Below are 19813 nucleotides of genomic sequence, written 5' to 3'. Positions count from 1 at the left end.
AAACAACGGTCACTAATTAGAAGTACAAAACGAGGATTTGTAAAGAAGAATGTCGGAGGATTTCGATATAAGCTAAGAGGAGACTTGTTTTCCTTTGCTAAAGTAAGGAAACTTTGCTTCTTTTGATTACTTTCAAGGTGAACGTTACTTCAAACTCAATTTTTAGTAGGACCGTATAAACAGAGATGGGAGGAATTATCCTTCACGTGCCATAAATCTTGCACAGTATGCTACTGATGAAGTCTCTGAGCTCTGCAAATTTCAGGAGCAGAACAAAGAGCAGGTATATATAACCTAAAACAATTTGATATCAATATTCCAGATGTTTTGGCACCTACTGTAGAAGTAATGACAGAAAAACAGAGCAAATAGTATTTGACATTTTATTTGTTAACAATACCTCCTAAATGTAAAGCACAGCAAAAATACTCATACTACTCGAATGGGCCAAAGATGTAAATAGTTGCTCAGTGAAACTGCAGAGCCTGCATTCACTGAGGGAACTAAACCAGAAAGAATCTGCACACCTTTTTGCATTTAATGTGCTATTTTGGTGGTGGGGGGGGTTAGTTCACCCAAAATGAAAATTCTGTCATTAATTACTCACCCTCGTGTTGTTCAAAACCCGGAAGACCTTTGTTCATCTTCGGAACACAATTTAAGATATTCTTGATGAAATATCAGGGCTCTCTGACCCTCCCATAGACAGCAAGGTAACTACCACGTTCAAGGTCCAGAAAAGTACCAAGATGATCGACAAAGTAGTCCGTATGACATCAGTGGTTCAACTGTAAAGTTACGAAGCTACGAGAATACTTTTTAGAGACGAAAATGTGGAATAAAGTCATTCTTTTTGTTTTCTTTGCGCAAAAAAGTATTCTCGTAGCTTCGTAACTTTACAGTTGAGCCACTGATGTCACACACACACACACACACACACACATACATACACACTTGATTCAGAAAACAAAGTGGAATATACATTTCTGCTAATGGATATAGTTTACAAATTATGAGTATCTTCAAAAGACTTTATGACATTAACATTTGCAAATCAAAACTTTCCAGGTTGAATAATGCACCCTGACTGTGCAATATGCATGAGCTGAGAATAAAATTACTCTGACATTATCGTAATCATATAAATGACAATCTTACAAAAACGCATCGATTCGCTACAGGAGGCCTTTGTTCACCCCCTGGAGCCGCGTGAGACACTTTTTTTTGTGGAAGGGTGCTTTTTATTTCATGTCTTTTGAACCGAAGGAATGCAACACCCGCTGAGTACAACGATAGAGCTTGAAAGATCAAAGACAATTTTTAATATAACTCCGACTGGATTCGTCTGAAAGAAGAAAGTCATATACACCTATGATGACTTGAGGGTGAGTAATTTATGGGTTAATTTTCCTTTTTGGGTGAACTAACCCTTTAATAGTTCAGAACTGGGATGGTTGGGTTGATATATTGCTCAGGTTGCAAAAATAACAAACAGCTTTGACAGTAGCGCCGAGACATCTTCCCTGTGAGCTGATTTGGGAGCCAAAAAGTTGAATTCACCATGCTGAAATTGTACATAAATTACCTTGAAGTGCTTCATGCTCTCCTTGACTGTGTTTCTCTGGTTCCACCCTGGCTGGCAACTCTAGCAGCATACTAAAATCGGAAAATAAAAATGGTAATGAGAGAAACCGTATCCTCTTCCAAACAAAATCTCATGCTAAGTGAACCTTCTCCGCGGCTGAGATAGAACCATTGTGAAATGTGTGCATGTAAGTGGCCTTAATGTTAGCTTGCTTATCAGTGCTTTCGCAGCAAGGTTCATCTTTAGAATTACACTCGAGTGTCACGTTAAGACAAGCTAGACGAAGAAACAGGTCACTGCCAGGTTTATGGTTGACAAAAAGTTTGGTCAAGAATTTGCCTTAACCCTTTGCAGAGACGGGAGCCTCTCGTATGCGGGTTCGAAAATGAGGGCCCTTGATAAACATCCTTCTTACCACAGGAAAATTTGCAACATAATTATATACTCTGCAAAGCCTCCATGTCCTCTCTAGAACTATTTGAGAGTCTCTGCAGAGCCGTAGACGCAGTTGGGATCCACGACCAAATCACAATTCTTACCCACCAACCGGTTGTAAACTAGAAACCAAGAACCAGAGCAGATTCCCCTACAAATGGCTGCCATGTTCAACATAAGTCCTCTTGGCTGGGTCATTGAAAGAGAAAGCAGAACATTCCACTGGCGTGGCCTCATTGTGGTCAAAGCGCAGCAACCTTTCTGAATAGGCGAACGCAAAACTTCAACAATACGTCCATTGTAGCGTGTGCACGATGCATATCTTTGATGGGGTACTGTCAGGGAAGACAGATTGCTGGAAGAAGAAAAAGCAATTGCCCTTAAATAGTGACAACATTATGAAGGACAGCAGAGCGTGTCAAACATACATCGGTTTGTGTGGGCCAGCAGTCTGACAAGCCTGGAGGAAAGAAACAAGCAAGAATGCAGGGCATAATCACCTGGTTTGTTCCTCCTAGGGGAAATAAAGACTCGACTTGAGCAGAATGTGCCACAAGAGGCCTGTCTTAGCTTCATATTAAAATAGAAATATTTTATGATAAAATATACCAATGTTCAATGAATAGTTCATTAGTCCACATAACCGATGAACCAGTATTAAAATTCTGGCCAGTAATAAAATTCTATATTATTTTGTCTAAGTTAACATTAGAACACAAAATATAAGTCAATTAATTAATTACATTTAAATTATTAAATTATTAGTGTTTCTATAGATTAATTTATAGATTAACTATGATGCTTTTTGCCACCAATAAGAATGTTCCGAAGTAAGATTTGTTAATGTTTTTGAAAGAAGTCTCTTAAGCTCACCAAGTCTGCATTTATGTATAGTACAATAGAAATATTTGGAAAAATTATTATAATTTTTAAAAACTAGTTTTCTATTTTAAATATATTTTCATGATCATAACTAGAGTCTTCAGTGTCACATGATCCTTCAGAAATTATTTTAATATGCTGATTTGCTGCTCAAGAAACATTTGTTATTGGTAGTAAACATCACATTTACATGGACACTTTTTGTTTCAAGTCAGGCTGATGTGCACGTTTATATGTCACAAGCTTAAAAAATTGCTTTAAAAAGCAGACTTAATATTTATCTATCTCGGGTCCTAATTAGGAGACGACAAGCACATGGAGCGTTGTGCAATGATGCTTATATTAATCAAGCAGTAAAAACGCCCATCCCCTCATCCAAAATAAGACATCTTCAGATGAGAGTCCAAAACAAGCACTTGTGGGAAAACGCTGACTAGCACCACTTCACAGACGAACGAACACAGAATTTTAGATTGACAAGTCACGTCATTTATTATATTCAACAACAACAATAACGTCAGCTCGTTCTGTGCGTCATGCGTCATTATGATATTTCTACATCATTGCACGTGTGCAAATCTTTTCAGTTTAGTTTTTCAATCCGATCAGGTGTTATGCTGCGTTCAAGTCCTCCTGGGACATTCGTACTTACGAGTTGACAAGTCGTAATTAAGACGTCAGGTGCGTTCAAGTCAGTTTAGTCGGCACAAGATGGCGGTGTACCTTCTTTTAATACATTACAAGAAAATACAACAGGGTCTGTTAACTCTGCTTATAGAAAATGAAGAGCAAATAATTCGCATCAGGTGTGTTTTGCGTTTTTAATATTTTTAAAACATGCAACATAGCAAATCAAAAGATTTTTCACCTATAGGTGCAAAAATGATAGCATTTTTTTACTTGGATTTCATTAACTAGCTGCGTAACAAGAACATGACCAATTTAAGTTTATAGGACAACTAAACTATCAATTTAAACAAACATTTACCGTCAACTACAGACGTTGCATCCATCGATTCCGCCATGTTTCTCATTGACACGCCCCCAACTCGGAAACTCGGGGCTTAAAGAAAATTTCGAGTTTCCCACTCGTAATAACAACTTTGTGGTGGCGTTCATGTGCGTTCAACTCGTAAATATGATCTATCCAACATGACTTGAACGCACCATTAGAAAAGGTTTATCCCACCCCTCTCAACCCAATTGAAATTGCATTCAGTTTGGGCATTTTTATTCCGACTGAGGTATTTATGTGGAGCGTTTTCATTCGGACTAGACTTTTAAACCGATTGTATTCGGAATACAATGCTCCATGTAAACGCACCTGTTGTTGAAAACAGTTGTGCTGCTTAAAGGTGCTGTAAGTTTTTGACTCTACTAAAGCATAAAAATACCATAATATGTTTGCAGATGTTTAAGAAACATGCTAAGTTAACATACTTGTTTATCTGAAAAACAATGCTACAGTCAGTTATTCTCCTTTGAAAATGTGTGTTCCGGGCCGGGATGTCGGTCTTTGTTTTGCTTTGTGAAACCTGCCCACTGCCAGGTTACCCAATTGTATTTCGGCACCCCGGGTTGCCAGTTGATGGAAAACACAGCGTATTTCATTTCATTCATCGTCATGTGCGCTCGTTCCTGTTGGTGTTGTCAATCTGGCAACCTGCGTGTGCGTCAAGTTTGAGGAGGAGGGGCCGGGTGAAAAAAACCCTCTCCATATTTTGAATTTGGACTGCAATACCTAGTTCAAGCACTCTGTGTCAATCCTACATACAGCACCTTTCATATTTTTGTGGGAAAACTGATACTTTTTTTTTCAGGATTTGAAATAAAATTGTTTGTAACTGTGTGAATGTCTTTACTGTCATTTTTATTTTTCTTGTCAAATAAAAGTTTTTATTTTTTTTATTAATTTTTTTTTTTTTTTGTTCAAAAAATAAATAAATTCTACTGGCCCCAAACTTTTGAAAGGTAGAATAAGTTATTTCAGCCTGTTTAGCATATTTAACCAAGTCTAAAACCTGTTCTGTAGAATTTCACAGATTTTTCACAAATCCCATGGGCCTAGTCACTACTATCCATCTTATAATGTCCTTTAAGAAAAAAAAATGGCCCCTCAGGCATTTTGTAAGTAGGATAATCTTCAGTCAGGAATGTTTTTAGTCAACCCTGTTCTTTTTTTAAGGTCAGGAAACGAGGGTTAGCTGAGAACAAATTCTACATGTGTTTTCTGGAGGAATATTGTGTGCCAGCAAAAACCATGGATTTGACCTCTAAGTATGTACACAGTGCCTGGGCCAGACATCCCTACAGATATCAGAAATGCAAATGAAAGACAAACAATTTTTTAACTTAAAACTGGAAACTTTTTATAAGTTTTGGCTGTTCATTTACACAACAATAGCTTTTCGGGAGCCTGAAAATGCAAACTTTTGAAAATGGGTTGAAAAACTTTTTGAAAACAATACAGTTAGGGTTAGCATGTAAACTATGAAAATGTTCATTTGTGAAAACACTGACATCATGCACATGTGTATCACGTGTTCAGTCTAGAATGCGTCTCTTTACAAAGTGAGAAATAACATGCAGGTAAGAATAAGTGTTTTTTTTTTTTTTTACAGATATCGGTTACACTGAATGAAGATGGACCATTATTTCACCCATATTTTGACATTTTATTTTCAAAAAAAGCTATTTGAAACCTTAAAGTAGACACTTGCATTACTTGCATTTAATATTCTTTCTATATACAGGTGCATCTCAATATATATATATATATATATATTTCTTTCTTTAAATAATTTGTTTGGGCTATACTGGTTAGCTGAACATGAGGGAGCACTTTAGAAATGAATTAGTGTGAGTTTAAGACATCCAGAAACCTCATTGTCTCTCTGATGCTGCTTCTATTCAGCAAGCAAGCCATGTAATCCTGGGAATTAGGCTGAGATGAACCACAAAAAGATGGATCACTGGGACCAGAACTACTGGCCAATCCTGAAACATCTGGACACAAACTATGCCTCAAGTCTACAAACATACATTTTTGTAGAACTAAACAAAGAAAAGCATAGAGCATCTAAACCTGTATTTATTAAACCAATATGGACTCCAGTTGATTCTAATGGTAACCAATAGAATTAGTTTGGGACTGTACTATCTGTTTGGCCAACCAAGGGATTATGTGGGGAGTGTTCCGAAAACTATTTTGAAAACATTTATTATTTTTGCGTTTCAGTTTAATGATGCTAATGACACAGATAACACAAAATTTAAATGTCTAGATATACCTGACGGTTTAAGGCTACTGTTTTCCAGACAAAATGTGTAATCACAAAATGCATATCAGTGTACAATAAAAAAAACTCTAAACTGGCAGACATAAGAGCATTTCTTCTTGGAATGTATGTTGTTATTGTAAACTAAAATGAAAACTATTAAAAATATGTTTTTGAGTTAACTGAAATAAAGCAAATATATATATATATATATCAATATAAATATTAGTATATTATAAATATTAATATATAAATATTAGACAGAAGGTTTAAAAGAAAATGACAAATGTTGCTTTGGCAACTAACTGAAATAAAATAAATATTAATATATTATAAATATTAAAATACAAATATTAGACATGGATTTTGTAAGAAAATTAAATAAAAAAAAGTTTGTTAAAAATTAATTAAATTAAAGCGAAATGAAAATATTTGAAAAACTAATAAAAATGACAAAAACACAAAAAAATAGCTGAAACTAAAAAAATTAAATAAAAATAAAAACTAATTCAAAATATTGATATATACGACATAAATAATTCCCAAACACACACACACACACACACACACACACACACACACACACACACACAAACAACACTATTGTACAATCTCACAGCCACATATTAACATACATGTTAACGCTTGAAATCATTAGTTTGTGTAAACAGTGCAACGCCCACAAAGCTGACTGGATAAAAGACAGATGGAGACATTACACGAGGAGAGACATTAATTTACCAATTAAGGCATTTTTCAGACATGATGGAGAGCGAGAAATTCCTACACTGATGTTCACAGACCACATCCTACTCATAATATTTGTACATGGACACCTTTCTTCCTCTGACAGCATTTTTCCTTCAATTTTTCACCATGTGGGCGACTGCTTTCGCAAACTGAAGAAACATTTTCAAGCATTATAAATATTCAAAGAACCGGACAACACAATTAAAATGCGATTAAGACTGAGATGGCATTACATGCTACTTATGCTATCACTGACTGAACATTAGAAAGGTCTTAACCTTAAATATTATACAAATGCGAACAAACAGCAAAACTTATATTATGAACCCATTAAGCAAAAATAGTATCAATTTGATGGATTTCCACCAGTGTACAATTAAGACGTTTTAAGCTAAACACACAAAGAAGTAAGGCAGAAACATACTTTCCACAAGTACACAAACACTTAACCTTCAGTACTCTAGGGGGCAATAAAGTTCATTTGTGTCATTCAATCCCATGTGTTGTTATTCAGGTAACTAAATAAAAGCATGTCCACGTTAACTAATTTGCGCAGCAAGATACTCATCAAGTACTACAAGCACTTAAACTTTATTAGTTATAACTTGATTATGTACACAATGGCAAGAATTAAAGCGTTAAAATTAGCTTAACTTACTTAACCTGAAGTGCATTTTGGCATTTTGAAACATTGACATTAACTTAACAAACAGGGTTGAATGTTTTAGAGTGCAACAAACCAATTAAGAGCAGAAAACATTCCAGTAAACCATCACTCATACTCACAGATGTTTGTGTTGGTGCTTTCCCTCCAAAATGTTGTCACTTCCTGGAGGATGATGTCATTAGGGAAGTGGCTGTTATTAGTTAAAAGGATTTTAGATGTCCAACTTTCAACTGTGTTTTGAAAATGTTTTGAAAATGTTTTATTTCACTTATGACACAACTTTTCGTGAGGAATATTTATTAATTAATCTGCTATTTCTATTAACTAAATTTAGTATACATAAATATAAATATGGGGGAAACAAGCCTTTTAATTTTAAAGATGGAAGTCCAATAATACCAAAAAAAAAAAAAAGTTTGAAAAATAGAAAAGCTGTCAAATGTATCCATATTTCTAAAAATGTAAATGTTTTTGTTTAACTGTTTTTCTATCATTTATTTATTTATTGGTGATTTGTAAATTTATAAATAAATATATAAGAAATAATAATTTTAACCACCTTGATTAGAGAAAGAAAAACACTTTAATAAATATCAATGAAATAAATATGATACATAAAAATAAATATGAAATTAAATCATTTATCTGTAAAATGTAGTGAAATTATTTAATTAACTGTGACATTGTGATATAATAAAATATAATTTATATCCAATATCTTTAAAATATTACATAAAACCATATAAATTATATTTTTAAATAATTCAAATAAAAATACAAAAAAATTGTTGTGCAATTTATAAAATAATTTTAACATTTAAAAATATGACTGTAATACTTTATCAAATATATTAAAACATATGATGCACAAGAAAAATTAACTGCCTAACATAAATTAATTAATATCATAAATAAATCAACCAATCGATCAATCAAATCTGGTACTCTGCTGGTTAGTAGTGTTCACACCGATAATTTGCGACAGTTTATCTCCTCATTAGCAAGCGGATAACAGTTCCAGCTTGTTTCCAGTAACTTGCACTCTGCATCCATTAAGTTTGTTTTATATCCTTTATAACCATTTGATATCTTATACGACTGGAAAACAGTCCTAGTTCAGATCCAGAATGGTAGATCATAGATGACTCATGAAGAAATTCAGGAACAAATATGAAAACAGACATAATTCAATGAACAGTAAAACATCTTTGCAAGCTTTCTGGACACCAGTGCCAGGAAGACAGGCACTGTGGAGCTGTTAGTGTAAAGATGACATCAATCAACCAATTCAGGCTTACTTTAATGAAATTGAAACATCATAAAGACATACAGTATATTAAGCAATAAAGTTTTCAAAAACTTGCATACAGAGACAACAGGGCCCTAAACTTCACGTATCAAAACAGCATGTACATTCTTGACGGCTGATGTCTGTCTCTTCGACTCCTGAGTGTGAGATGTGTACGGCATGTGTGTCAGCGTCTGCGGGCCAGCATTCATTCCAAGGTGAGTCTCTTACCATTGCTAACAGCGCCTTCTAGTGGTCAAAATCTCAGAGGCGAGCTAAATCCAGCAGCAAGACCCACACAGACACTGAGGCTTGTACAGCTGCGTAAAACAAGAGACAGCATGTATGAAAAGCACAGAACAATCAAAAGAAATGAAATATCGAGTGCTATCGCACATCTGACAAAGCAATTTTAAAGCAAAACAGAGCAACTCATTGATGAACTTTACATATGGGACATTTGGAGCACTCTATAAGGCAAATCAGGGACATGTAAACAGCAGAGGGCCACTTGGACACTGAGCGAACGGCATGATTAAACAATCGTGTCTGTTAAATCTCATCCAAATTGCGGCTTCAGCAGTTCAAAGTTCAGAACAGGTGGGTGTAGATTGCTTATTCTTAAACTACCACCAAGACCACTATAATTAAAGCTAAAAAAACCTCTCTGCATGAGAGAAAAGAGATTTTAAGCATTTACCACAGTATTCACCACACACCTCATCTGGTTTTAATTGTGCACTGCAGTGATATAGACTTCATAGATGCAGTCAGTATAGTGCTGCATATGTTGCTCAAACGATTCTATACGAGTTCTGTAACAAGGTTTGGTTGAGCTGTAACACCATCAGTTTAACCATTTAGAAAGAAGTTGCATGGGTGAAATCACTTTAGATGATTGACACCCTTATGAGAAGATAGAAGAAATACATTAGCGCATCTGGCTTATAATTCGATTTGTGATCATGTTAATGAAGAATACATGACAGAAGTGGTATTATCTGAATCAGCAGCTTGTCTTGTTTATTTTGATATATTGCATTCAATATTCGAGCTCTAGTTGTGACATTTTCAAAACTATTCATAACTATTTGTTATAGTAATTTCCAGTTTACTTAGCTGAAAATATGTCCGACATGTTCACTATTTTGAATTAAAAAGCTTGAAAGGAGGATGCGGGGTAGACTGAGAGACGGCGTAGTCATTATTTTGAATAAGTAAATTTGATTGTCCATGTTTTCTATTAGAGCTACCGGTAAGTAGCAGATTTCAAAACTACTTTAATTTGTAGAAGATAAACATGGGAATATTATATCGAAGTTTGAAACACGCAGAGCAAAACAAAACACTCCCCATTCTCCACTACTCATACATGTTCCCTGCGCGCGTTAATATACGGGTGGTGCCTATCAGCAGAGCGATTCTATTCGTGCTCTTTTGTGTGTATTCTGCATGTATATGTGAGCAAGCGTCTTTATCATGTCACATCCCTGTTGCCATTTGACGCGTTACGTCTTGAATCTGCTGGAAAGCCACTGATCGTGCACAAGTTCGTGCACTTTGTGCCCAGTATAGCGTCAGATTCGTGCACGAAAGATCTCAGAGGAGCATATCTTCGATTTTGCATGGATTTGTGTTTTGCTCTGCGCTCTTGGCATCACTGCGTAAAGGACTGATCCTATTGCCGGGGGGAGGCGCTGGCGCTGCGCCCCGATCTGGCAAGTGCGCCTCCCTTCACCGCTGTTTGGCTTATTCATAGTTAGGGGTTTGGGTTTGGCTGTTTTTAAAAAGGCAAGCACTGCTGTGAAGTTGATCAGTCTGCTCAAAAAACTTCCAGAGGGGAAAGTGTTTTGGACTCGGAAAGTCCAGAATTTCAGTGCGCAACCAATTGCGCACAAACTGGACTATTGGAGAATACCCAAGTGAATCATTTTTTTTATATGTATATATTTATATAAAAATCCACCGGATTCTTCTTCATCATCTATTTTTCATCAAAGACTGTTTTTATTTTCTCATTTTTAAGACACTCCAACCTGTGCTTTCACTTTGCATGCGGAGGTTTCACTCGAATCTGAGCCAAACGCTCATGCGCTCTCATATCTAGTTCTTGCTTCTTTTTCTTTTCTTTTTTTAAAATAATTATTATTATTAATTAAACCGGACCTCGTTCACTTTGAAACGAAGTATGGCTCTTCTTGTGCTGGGTACATTTCTCACGGCGTTGTCCATCAGCGGAGGCTCTTATGTGCCTTGCGCGCCGTGCGATCAGAAGGCGCTCTCCATGTGTCCTCCGGTCCCGGTGGGCTGTCAGCTGGTGAAGGAGCCCGGCTGCGGCTGCTGCTTGACTTGCGCTCTGGCGGAGGGGCAAGCGTGCGGGGTGTACACCGGTACATGCACGCACGGACTGCGCTGCCTGCCGCGCAACGGCGAGGAGAAGCCGCTTCACGCCCTGCTGCACGGCAAGGGAGAGTGTACGAACGAGAAGGGATACAAACCACCGCACCCACCCATTGGTAAGTTGACTGGAAAGCAGTGCGCATTTATTGCACGAAAGCATTGTTGCGTTGAGCTCGTGTATCTGGTTGGAACTTTGTGGCTTGCGCTGATCCAGTTTTATGGCGTGCGCATGTTTCTGCATGAGCTTTCTGTGTTGTGGCCGGTGCTCAGTGCTGTTTTCCATCATATTCCAGCGCTGTAGATTATTAGGATTAGTGAAGCCTGTTTATGTTTCATCATAAGCCAATTATTAGCAAACGGTTTCCATCTTCACGCTGCAAAGGCACTTACAAAAAGTACCGTGGTGGTACCGCGTTTTCTGGAAATGTACCATGGTATTTTTGGACGCAGTATAATGTAAATACCATTCCAATACCATTGTATCATTATCAGATACTTTAATATTTGAACATTCTAAAAAAAAAATAGAATATTTGTATTTTATTCAAAACCATTTGGCGTTTTTGACATGGTGTCATTGGGACTACCATTGTATTTTGGACATATACCATATTACTACCATGTTTTTTGCCATTTACCATAGTAGTATCATAGCATTGTTTTGGAAGTCCCTGGAGTACCATATAAATACCTTGGCTGGAGTCCCATATAATGCCATCACTATGCCAAGTCACACCCCCACTGTACTTTTTTAAGGGGTATATCAATGTACCATGGTATTGCCATCTGATACCATCACTGTACCTTTTTTATTGTACTGAAGCTGCATCTAAAGTATCATATAATGCATTTAAACAAAAATTATGTGCAATGGAATGTATGAAAATGTCTGATTGTGAATAAAAATATTAACCCATAAATATATGCTCTGTAATGGCCAAGTTTAAGGCTGCTCTGATGCTGCATTTCTTGTTTATTGTTTGATTTGGCAATGGCATTTGTTTGGTGCTCTATTGATGTTAGTGACTCCTCCATTGTTATGATCACACCTCTCATCATTGTACGGTGTACCCACGCCTCATGATATTCTTGATTGAGATTCTAGGTTGCTCTGAATTTAGGTCTAAATCTGTGGGTGGTGTTGAGGGTCGGATTACCGCTCAAAGATTAAATCCAAGGGGAGGAGGGTAGCCACGGTGTCTCTACAAGCCAACCTATGTGCAAAAATCACGTTTATGAAGAGTTGCTGGTTTACCCCTTCTGTGATTGCAGTGGGCACACAGACGATCCCTTGTGATTCAGCAGAATGTCTGTGGAGCCGATCTATCAAGAGCTGTTCGTCAAGCATGGGGATGAATTTAGAGGGATGCTTCTAGCCTACCGTGGTATTTGGAATCAATGGAATCATGTCCCACTCATGTGAATAGTGTCATACCTTCATGGTCTTGAATGCTGGCGATCACGGTTTAAAGATTCGATGTTTAGAGCCAAGTATAATAGGCAATGCCGGATTGTCATTTAGCTAAAGGATTGGTAAATACTGCAAATTTGCTATTAATCAAAAGGGAGACTTTCTGTTCGGACATGCCATGTGGAACTTGGATGCAGTTGCTAACAGATATGACTACAGGCATCTTGCCCGAAAGAACTGTATGCGCAATGTTTGCTGGTCTGAATCTATAGAGTGTGCAAATAAACAAATGTAAAGAACTGGGCCAAAAGCACTTGGCTGTTATATTGGGTTACTTCGGTATTGCTGATGTATGCATTTTATTTACCCACTAGAGATGTAGCCATAACTAAACAATGATTACAAATGAATGGAACGCAGTTGTTCTTCTATTGCCTGTCTGTCATCTCATTTTTATATTGCGCCACAGGCCAAACTCACAGAAACATATACTTGCTTGCAACATCAGACTGACGCTGAAAGATATACGGCTCGCTTCACTGATTAGCACCTGAATAGATCTCTTCCACTTTTTGAAAGTGATGCTCAGCTTTTGAAACTCTGCATAATCTACATTGGTTACAGAATATTTTCTCCTCCTTTTTTTCCATAATCCTAAACTACACTCCACAGCGCTCGTATATCTAGTGCCCAGTCATCCTTTGCAGAGGTATGCAAGTAGGGAACCTATTTGGCACACTTGAATGACTTCTTCCAGTAAAGTTTAACAGCAATCTGTCCAGCTGTGTATTTGTCATTGGCACCTGGAAAGCTAGTGAGTAACAGCTGTGAAGAAAATCAGCTCGCACAGTAGTCTCGTCTCTGTCAGAAACGTGATTCCCGGGCAGCGACATCCTCACGCTGGGCCCTGCCTAAATCGGAACACATGTTAGGCTGACCAAAACAGTGAATTCACAAAAACAATCTATTTAATCTATGGATGTACTGCTCACGTTTAGAAAATTAAACATACAAAATGTAAGCAGACAGCAGAGCTGTAACCATGTGGTTGAGCAGAAGACCCCGACCTGTTGAAACCTCCTGTCATGTGCTTCGGGGCAGTGGAGGAGAGACGCAGTGGAGGGGAGACGCAGTGTCACGTTTCTTCAGGGAAGGAGAACAAAAGGTGCCTAATTTCTTGCCTGCAGCACAGGTTCAGATGTGGTTCCAACGCACTGCCTCAAATTTTGTGCCCTGCAGGATTCTTGGGAGGATAGATAAAATACAGCACAAGACAAAATCGTTAGTTCTGTTACAGTTGTTACATTTAGTTGTTGAGGATCATGGGAAAGGCGGTGTGGTGACAAAATTTGGCCTGCTTAGAATAGCCGATTCATTCGAAAACGACTGATAAAGCTCAATCTCTGAGCCACACACACTTGTGTGCATAACAAGTCTACTTCCTGTTGTACTAAAAGTAGGCGAAATTAAACTTATTTTGTGAGTAACTTTATATCACGCTATAACACTGTAATTGCATTAAACTGTAGTTATCTTTGCTGTTAATTTAATTAAATAAATGGTTGACATATTAAACCATCATGCCGTAATGTATAACTTGGGATAATCTAGTGAATTAAGTGCAAATACTTTTGATCTTATTCCACTATTTTCTCTTCTTTTTTGCAACTTGATAGACACAAACAAAATGATTATTGATATTCATAATAAATCATAAGTCTTACATCATATAACACTCAATATATGTACTATTACTTACTCAACATATAAAACGAGTAGCTATGACTACTCGTTTTATATGTTAAGTGAGTAGTTTTTTTTTCCCGTTTTTTCTTTCTTTCTGTTTTTTTGCGTTTTGGGCTGCTGTGCCAAGAATGTGTTTGCATTAAGTAATTTAGTAAATATGGCGGCATTTTAGTGCCATAACATTTTTAGAATAGAGTCAAAATTACGATATTAAAGTTGTGTTATATTGCGTGAATAAAAAATAATTAATGTGAAAATTCGACCTACTCAAAAAAGAAAGAAAGAAAAAAAAGGTCTGTGGTGGTTAACTAACTGATTTGTGAAAATAATAAAACAATGTTGGCAAAGTTATTGTTGATGTTTCTGAGGTAAATGTTATGTTACGACTGTTATGACTATTTACAAGCTGTTTTATTGATGATTTTCGAAACACTGATTGATTGATTACATGAGACATTCGTTTTATTAAGTTGTTCTGATTTTTTTCAACATGTCTTCTGATATTCATTCATGTTTATCTTGTGCTGGAACTAGTAGAAAAGAGGAAAAAGATGATTGATTCGCATGCCGCTTGAACTGAGGTGAATACAGTGATCTCACACCACATTAAAGAGCAGAAAATCACATTTATTGTTTGTATTTCCTCATAAAACTGACAGAATTTAAAGGCTACGATTTGTGTTATATTAAAAATAACAAAACATGCTTATTGCGATTATTGGGTGGCTGGCGCACCACAAATAATGAATAGACTTGAAAACGTTAAATATTATTTCCGAGCATTTATACCATCAATAAAACAGCTTGTGAATAGTCATGTAATGTTATTTACCTCAGTAAAGCAGTCCTGGCCACTGATAGCCATGCAAATATATCTACCACGGTTTAAATGGTATAGCAAAATCTCTGGCTGACACAGTTTTACCATCATATCGCCCAGCCGTACTTCTTATTAATTATTATATACTATCTTAACAGTAATTAAATATTAAGATTGATGTGGTTTGGACTGCTAAAGTTTGCTTGGGAAAAAAAAGATATGATCTTGCCTAGTTTAGAAGTTTAGTTTAGAAGAGGAAAGATTGTAGCTAGATACTCTTTGTGATAAGATGCCTTGGGCTTACAGACAATATCGCTCTCTTGCCATTGTCTGAGCTAATTGAAATCAGCGACTGGGAGTCTGGGATCCACTGATGTCTGAAGAGTACCTCCTGAGTTCATGTTTCGGAGTGTTGATGACATGAGACACAGTCAGGCGATGCAGAGGTGCGCACATGTGCTTTCAGCCTGAAGGGTATCGACAGGTGTCATCACTTTGCATTGTCCTGAATTACAGGGGACTTGTTTGAATAGTAAGTTATATGATGGCTTTCTTGGTTGTAACCGATAGTGTATTGCAACATGGAAACTTTTATCCCAAATCAGCCAGGTCTTGCTCTTAATGTTGCTTAGAAGTTTGCAGTTCCCCCGGTTTTAACTAGCATTAGTGCACGGTTACATTCATGGTGTTTAGTTCATAGCATGCTTCTCTGCTACAGAGGCCCAAACATGTTGTGGACACGGTCCAAGCTTTAAATATTTAGCAGTGGAATCTTGCCAGGGATGCCATGGTTGGTGTGTGACAATGAATGCAAGACAAAGCAGAACGGCCTGCTTCAAGAATGACTTTCAAAGGCGAGCTAGTCTGAATATTTTACAATAGCAAGACCTAATTCTAGCCATGCATGCTAATAAGACACTAAAACACGTCATGCGAGGGCTTTAAGGATTTCAGGAGCATTTCTCAGCTTGTTTGGCAGCACATTCTGAAAAAAGAATCGGACAAGGTGACAATGCAACTCAAAAGGAGATCTGCTTTCATCATTAGCCCCCAAGCTGTAAGAAACCGTGGATATTCATGAAGTATAACTGCCCAGCGCACATGTAAATTATTAAATAGGGCCCTTATCAGATGCATCTCCTTTGGCCAAGCTCGGGTCCCTTTATCTTAATGAAAAGTTTTGCAAGACCAAGAGGAGAGACACCAATACCTCTTCAGCATTCTTTCCAAAGCTCATATGAATAGACAGGCTACACGTGATACGTCTGGTTTGGCCGGGCTCCAAGATCTTGGCTGTGTGTCAGATGTTAAACACAGACCTGCGAAACCTTTACAAGCCGGGGACCACGAGCATGGAAAAAGTGATTTTGGTCCTCACTATGAAAAGCCTACAACAGAAAAGATGAATTTAGTGGTTTGTAAACTCTAGGCATTGTTGGTTTGTGCCACGCACAAGGAGGAAAAATCACGAAAACAACCATAAGGAATTGTGCCATCCCAGTCGTCCTGTGCCCTCGCATTTAAAGTCTACATTTCCAAGCCATGTAAATCTCGCTCTAGGCAAACGTCCCTATGACATTTCCATGAGGCAATCTCAGATCCTGTGGTTTCAGGAGCCTAAACCTGTGGGGAAATCTGTACAGAAATTTCAGTCTGCCAAGTCATGGGTTGCGGGATTGATTTCAAAGAGACAGCACCATGCTCTGATTGTAACTTCAGAAGCCAGAAAACCAATTCCTGTAATGACCAGGCACACTCCCCATGCGTCTCCAGGTCAGACAGACTCTTTCACCACCGGGCCGCTCCAGAACACCCTGCCCCAGTCCGCAGCAATGTGAAGCACTGGAGCTCAGGGGGACTGTGAGGGCAGTTATATCAGTCATTTCTGCTGGCTGCCTCAGCTGTCTGATAATGCCCTCTTGGCTGTATGCACAAAAATACTTGGCAACCCAACAGCATCAATGTTCAGACCTGACTCCGGATGTCCATTTCCATTTTGTCTGATTCTCAAATGAAGCCACTCTAAGATTCAATAGCAACAATACCATGCTATTTATCTATTTAATATTAATTTAATATCAATGTATTTTTATTATAATAATCACTTTATGTTGTGCCAATCCCTTACCCAAGTATTTACAAATTAAATACTTTCCAAATACATGAACAATTTGCCAAGTAATTTTGTTTATTTGCATAATAAATAGCATGAACTGTTTATGGCTGCTAAGCAGTGCATTTATTGTCACTGAGATAATATTATTATAATTTTTTATTTTTATATTTCCCTTTTCCATTTAAATTTAACTTAAAGTTTTAGTCATTTTTATTAGCTTTTTAAAATATATCTAGTTTTTATACATTTTTATTTTATTTTTAGTTATTTTAGTACATCGAGTTAGCTAAGTAAAAACGAGAAGAGTTTCCCTGGTAAATAGATTAAATAAAATATTATAATAAATATGAATAATTTATTTCAAGTAACAAAGGTGTTTGTGGTTTTAGTTTTAGTTAACTATAATAATCCTGTTGCCATGCAACTTGGTGCATTAATATAGAAATTACAAAAACAGGTGTGCATTTGTCAGCGTTTCACAATTATGTCCCAATTTATAATTGGGACATACGTGGATTTAATAAATGAATTACATGCTGGCATTAGGTCTGAAAGGAAACAATACTATATTTGAACTTTTTTTTTGTTATGCAATACCACAATCATAAACTCCTATTAAAAATGCAATTTCATATTGCAAATATGATAAATAATAGTTTGTCAGATTATTTTTGAAGGTTTGGATAGCTAAATGTCAATGCAATTATATATCCTGACTTTTATGCTTAGTGTTAATGATCTGTTAATCTCCTCTGGATGACTATGTTTGGCTTCTCTCTGCATGGTTCAAGTGTTCAGTTTTATGAAGCTCGGCTTTGTCCAACAGATTTGACTTCAGTGGAAAGACAGTTTATAAGTAGAGTCATGTATCCTGTGGAGTTTTACTACCAAACTATATGTGCTCGAGTTCTGCAATATCGCCACATTTTCCCTGGACACATGTCGACAGTGACCCACCTAGCCTTAGATTCTTGCAGAAGAACATTGCGGTTGTCGTGGTGTTATGGTTATTGTGACTTCAAAGTTTTTCAAATACAGTTCTGAGCTGTTAAGGATCCTTTGAAAAGCCGTTTCTCACTCCCAAATAGTCATGCACGTTCTCTACGATGAAATCAAATGAATTATTACGCTACATAAAACCGAGGTGCATTCAATGTTTAGGCTGTACACCTAAATGCATTTGGAGAAATCCCACCAAATAGCATGAGATATTGGAATTTTAACCCAACTGGATGTTTAGTCAGGCAAAACCAAGTGTTTCAACTAGCGATAGGTTGGGTTGGGGGTGGTCATCAGCTGTTGATCCTGCCACCACCCTCTGTAAACAAATTCATAAGAAACATTTGGTGGAAAAACAGTTGCTTTCATGTTTACGCTCTGGAAACTCATTAGCAACTAGGATGTGTAAATATCTTAAAGCCTTTGGAGAGATTTTTATAAGAGATTTCTCAGGTTTTTATAAGTCAAATTGAATTCAGCCTATTTGAATTGTTGAAGTCAGATGTAGGACACTGAGATCATTACTGGTGTTTGCTTGGGCAAAATACTATTGCTCTATTGTACTAATGCTTTCAATTTGCCTGGCGGTGCAACTGCAAACAACCTAAAATGCACCATATCACAATGGTCAACCAGTCGTCATCTAACAATCCATTATGCACCACTTTGTTGTTAAATTTAAAGTTACATTTTAAAAATTTAAAGTTACATTTTAAGGCTGGTCTGCCTCAGCCAATCAAATTCTTGGTTGATATTGTATGAATGATACCTCAAATTGTGCAGCTTACTGAGGCGTGCTAATGCATTTAGTTTTTGTGGGTGAAAAATCTCATTCTTTAACTCTAAAGAACCTGAGAAAACTAGAAACAAGAATATAAGAATAATAGAGATTCAAAACTCAAAACACCATATCAACACCCTGGCAAACACTTTAACATCATGCTGACAAGTTTTGCACTGGCACTCACATTTCCATGCAGTAAAAATCTAGTTAATGCTTATTATTTGATTCTCTTTGTCTTAGATCGTGAATCAATAGAGCATGATGATACAGTGAAGCCAGACACGACTGAAGACCAGATTCCTAAAATTCCGCTTTACCCCAAACCAGACGTAATCCACAGCAAGAAGCATGCTGCCGTGCGCAAGGACAAGAAGAAACAATGTTTTGACTGAGCGCTCATCTCTATCTCACTGGACTCCCTGCTAGAGCTGAGTCCCGGCAACAACAATAAAAAATTGTTAAAAATATATACATACAATTATATATTTTTATAGAAGCTGGGGTTTGAGCACCATACTGTTTTGTTTAAAGTTAACATAAAACAAAATACAAAAAAAAAAAAGAATATATGGCATGTTGAATATTAACAGGGCTATCTTGGTCTTTTACATCTTTTGCTGTCAAGGTATCAAAGGAGATAGCAGAAACTTTT

At 37.0% G+C, this 19813-nt stretch overlaps 1 protein-coding gene and 1 long non-coding RNA gene across 2 annotated transcripts in view; one reads left to right on the top strand and one right to left on the bottom strand.

Annotated features, from left to right (window-relative positions):
• The window catches only part of LOC107688949 (uncharacterized), a 71704-nt gene extending 63942 nt beyond the window's left edge, over positions 1-7762 (bottom strand). The window contains exon 1 of the long non-coding RNA XR_001634284.1: positions 7717-7762. This is a non-coding gene — a long non-coding RNA (uncharacterized LOC107688949). The remainder of the gene's footprint in view (positions 1-7716) is intronic.
• A 2840-nt stretch (positions 7763-10602) lies between these two features.
• On the top strand, positions 10603-19553 carry LOC107688956 (insulin-like growth factor-binding protein 5). Its single transcript, XM_016486808.1, has 2 exons — positions 10603-11401; positions 19402-19553. Exons 1-2 carry the CDS (start codon positions 11074-11076, stop codon positions 19551-19553), a joined length of 480 nt encoding a protein of 159 aa, XP_016342294.1. The 5' UTR covers positions 10603-11073.
• Positions 19554-19813: the final 260 nt, after the last annotated feature.

Source organism: Sinocyclocheilus anshuiensis, unplaced genomic scaffold (genome assembly GCF_001515605.1).
Source record: "Sinocyclocheilus anshuiensis isolate Anshui unplaced genomic scaffold, SAMN03320099.WGS_v1.1 scaffold777, whole genome shotgun sequence".
NCBI classification, from domain to species: Eukaryota; Metazoa; Chordata; class Actinopteri; order Cypriniformes; family Cyprinidae; genus Sinocyclocheilus; species Sinocyclocheilus anshuiensis.
This window is presented reverse-complemented; position numbering and strand designations above follow the sequence as displayed.

What these genes read in the sequence shown, in the direction of transcription:
- LOC107688956 (XM_016486808.1), top strand. Translation starts at nt 11,074, where the DNA reads ATGGCTCTTCTTGTGCTGGGTACATTTCTCACGGCGTTGTCCATCAGC. An exon ending in ACCACCGCACCCACCCATTG is followed by an intron (nt 11,402 to 19,401) that starts GTAAGTTGACTG and finishes TCTTTGTCTTAG; the next exon opens with ATCGTGAATCAATAGAGCAT.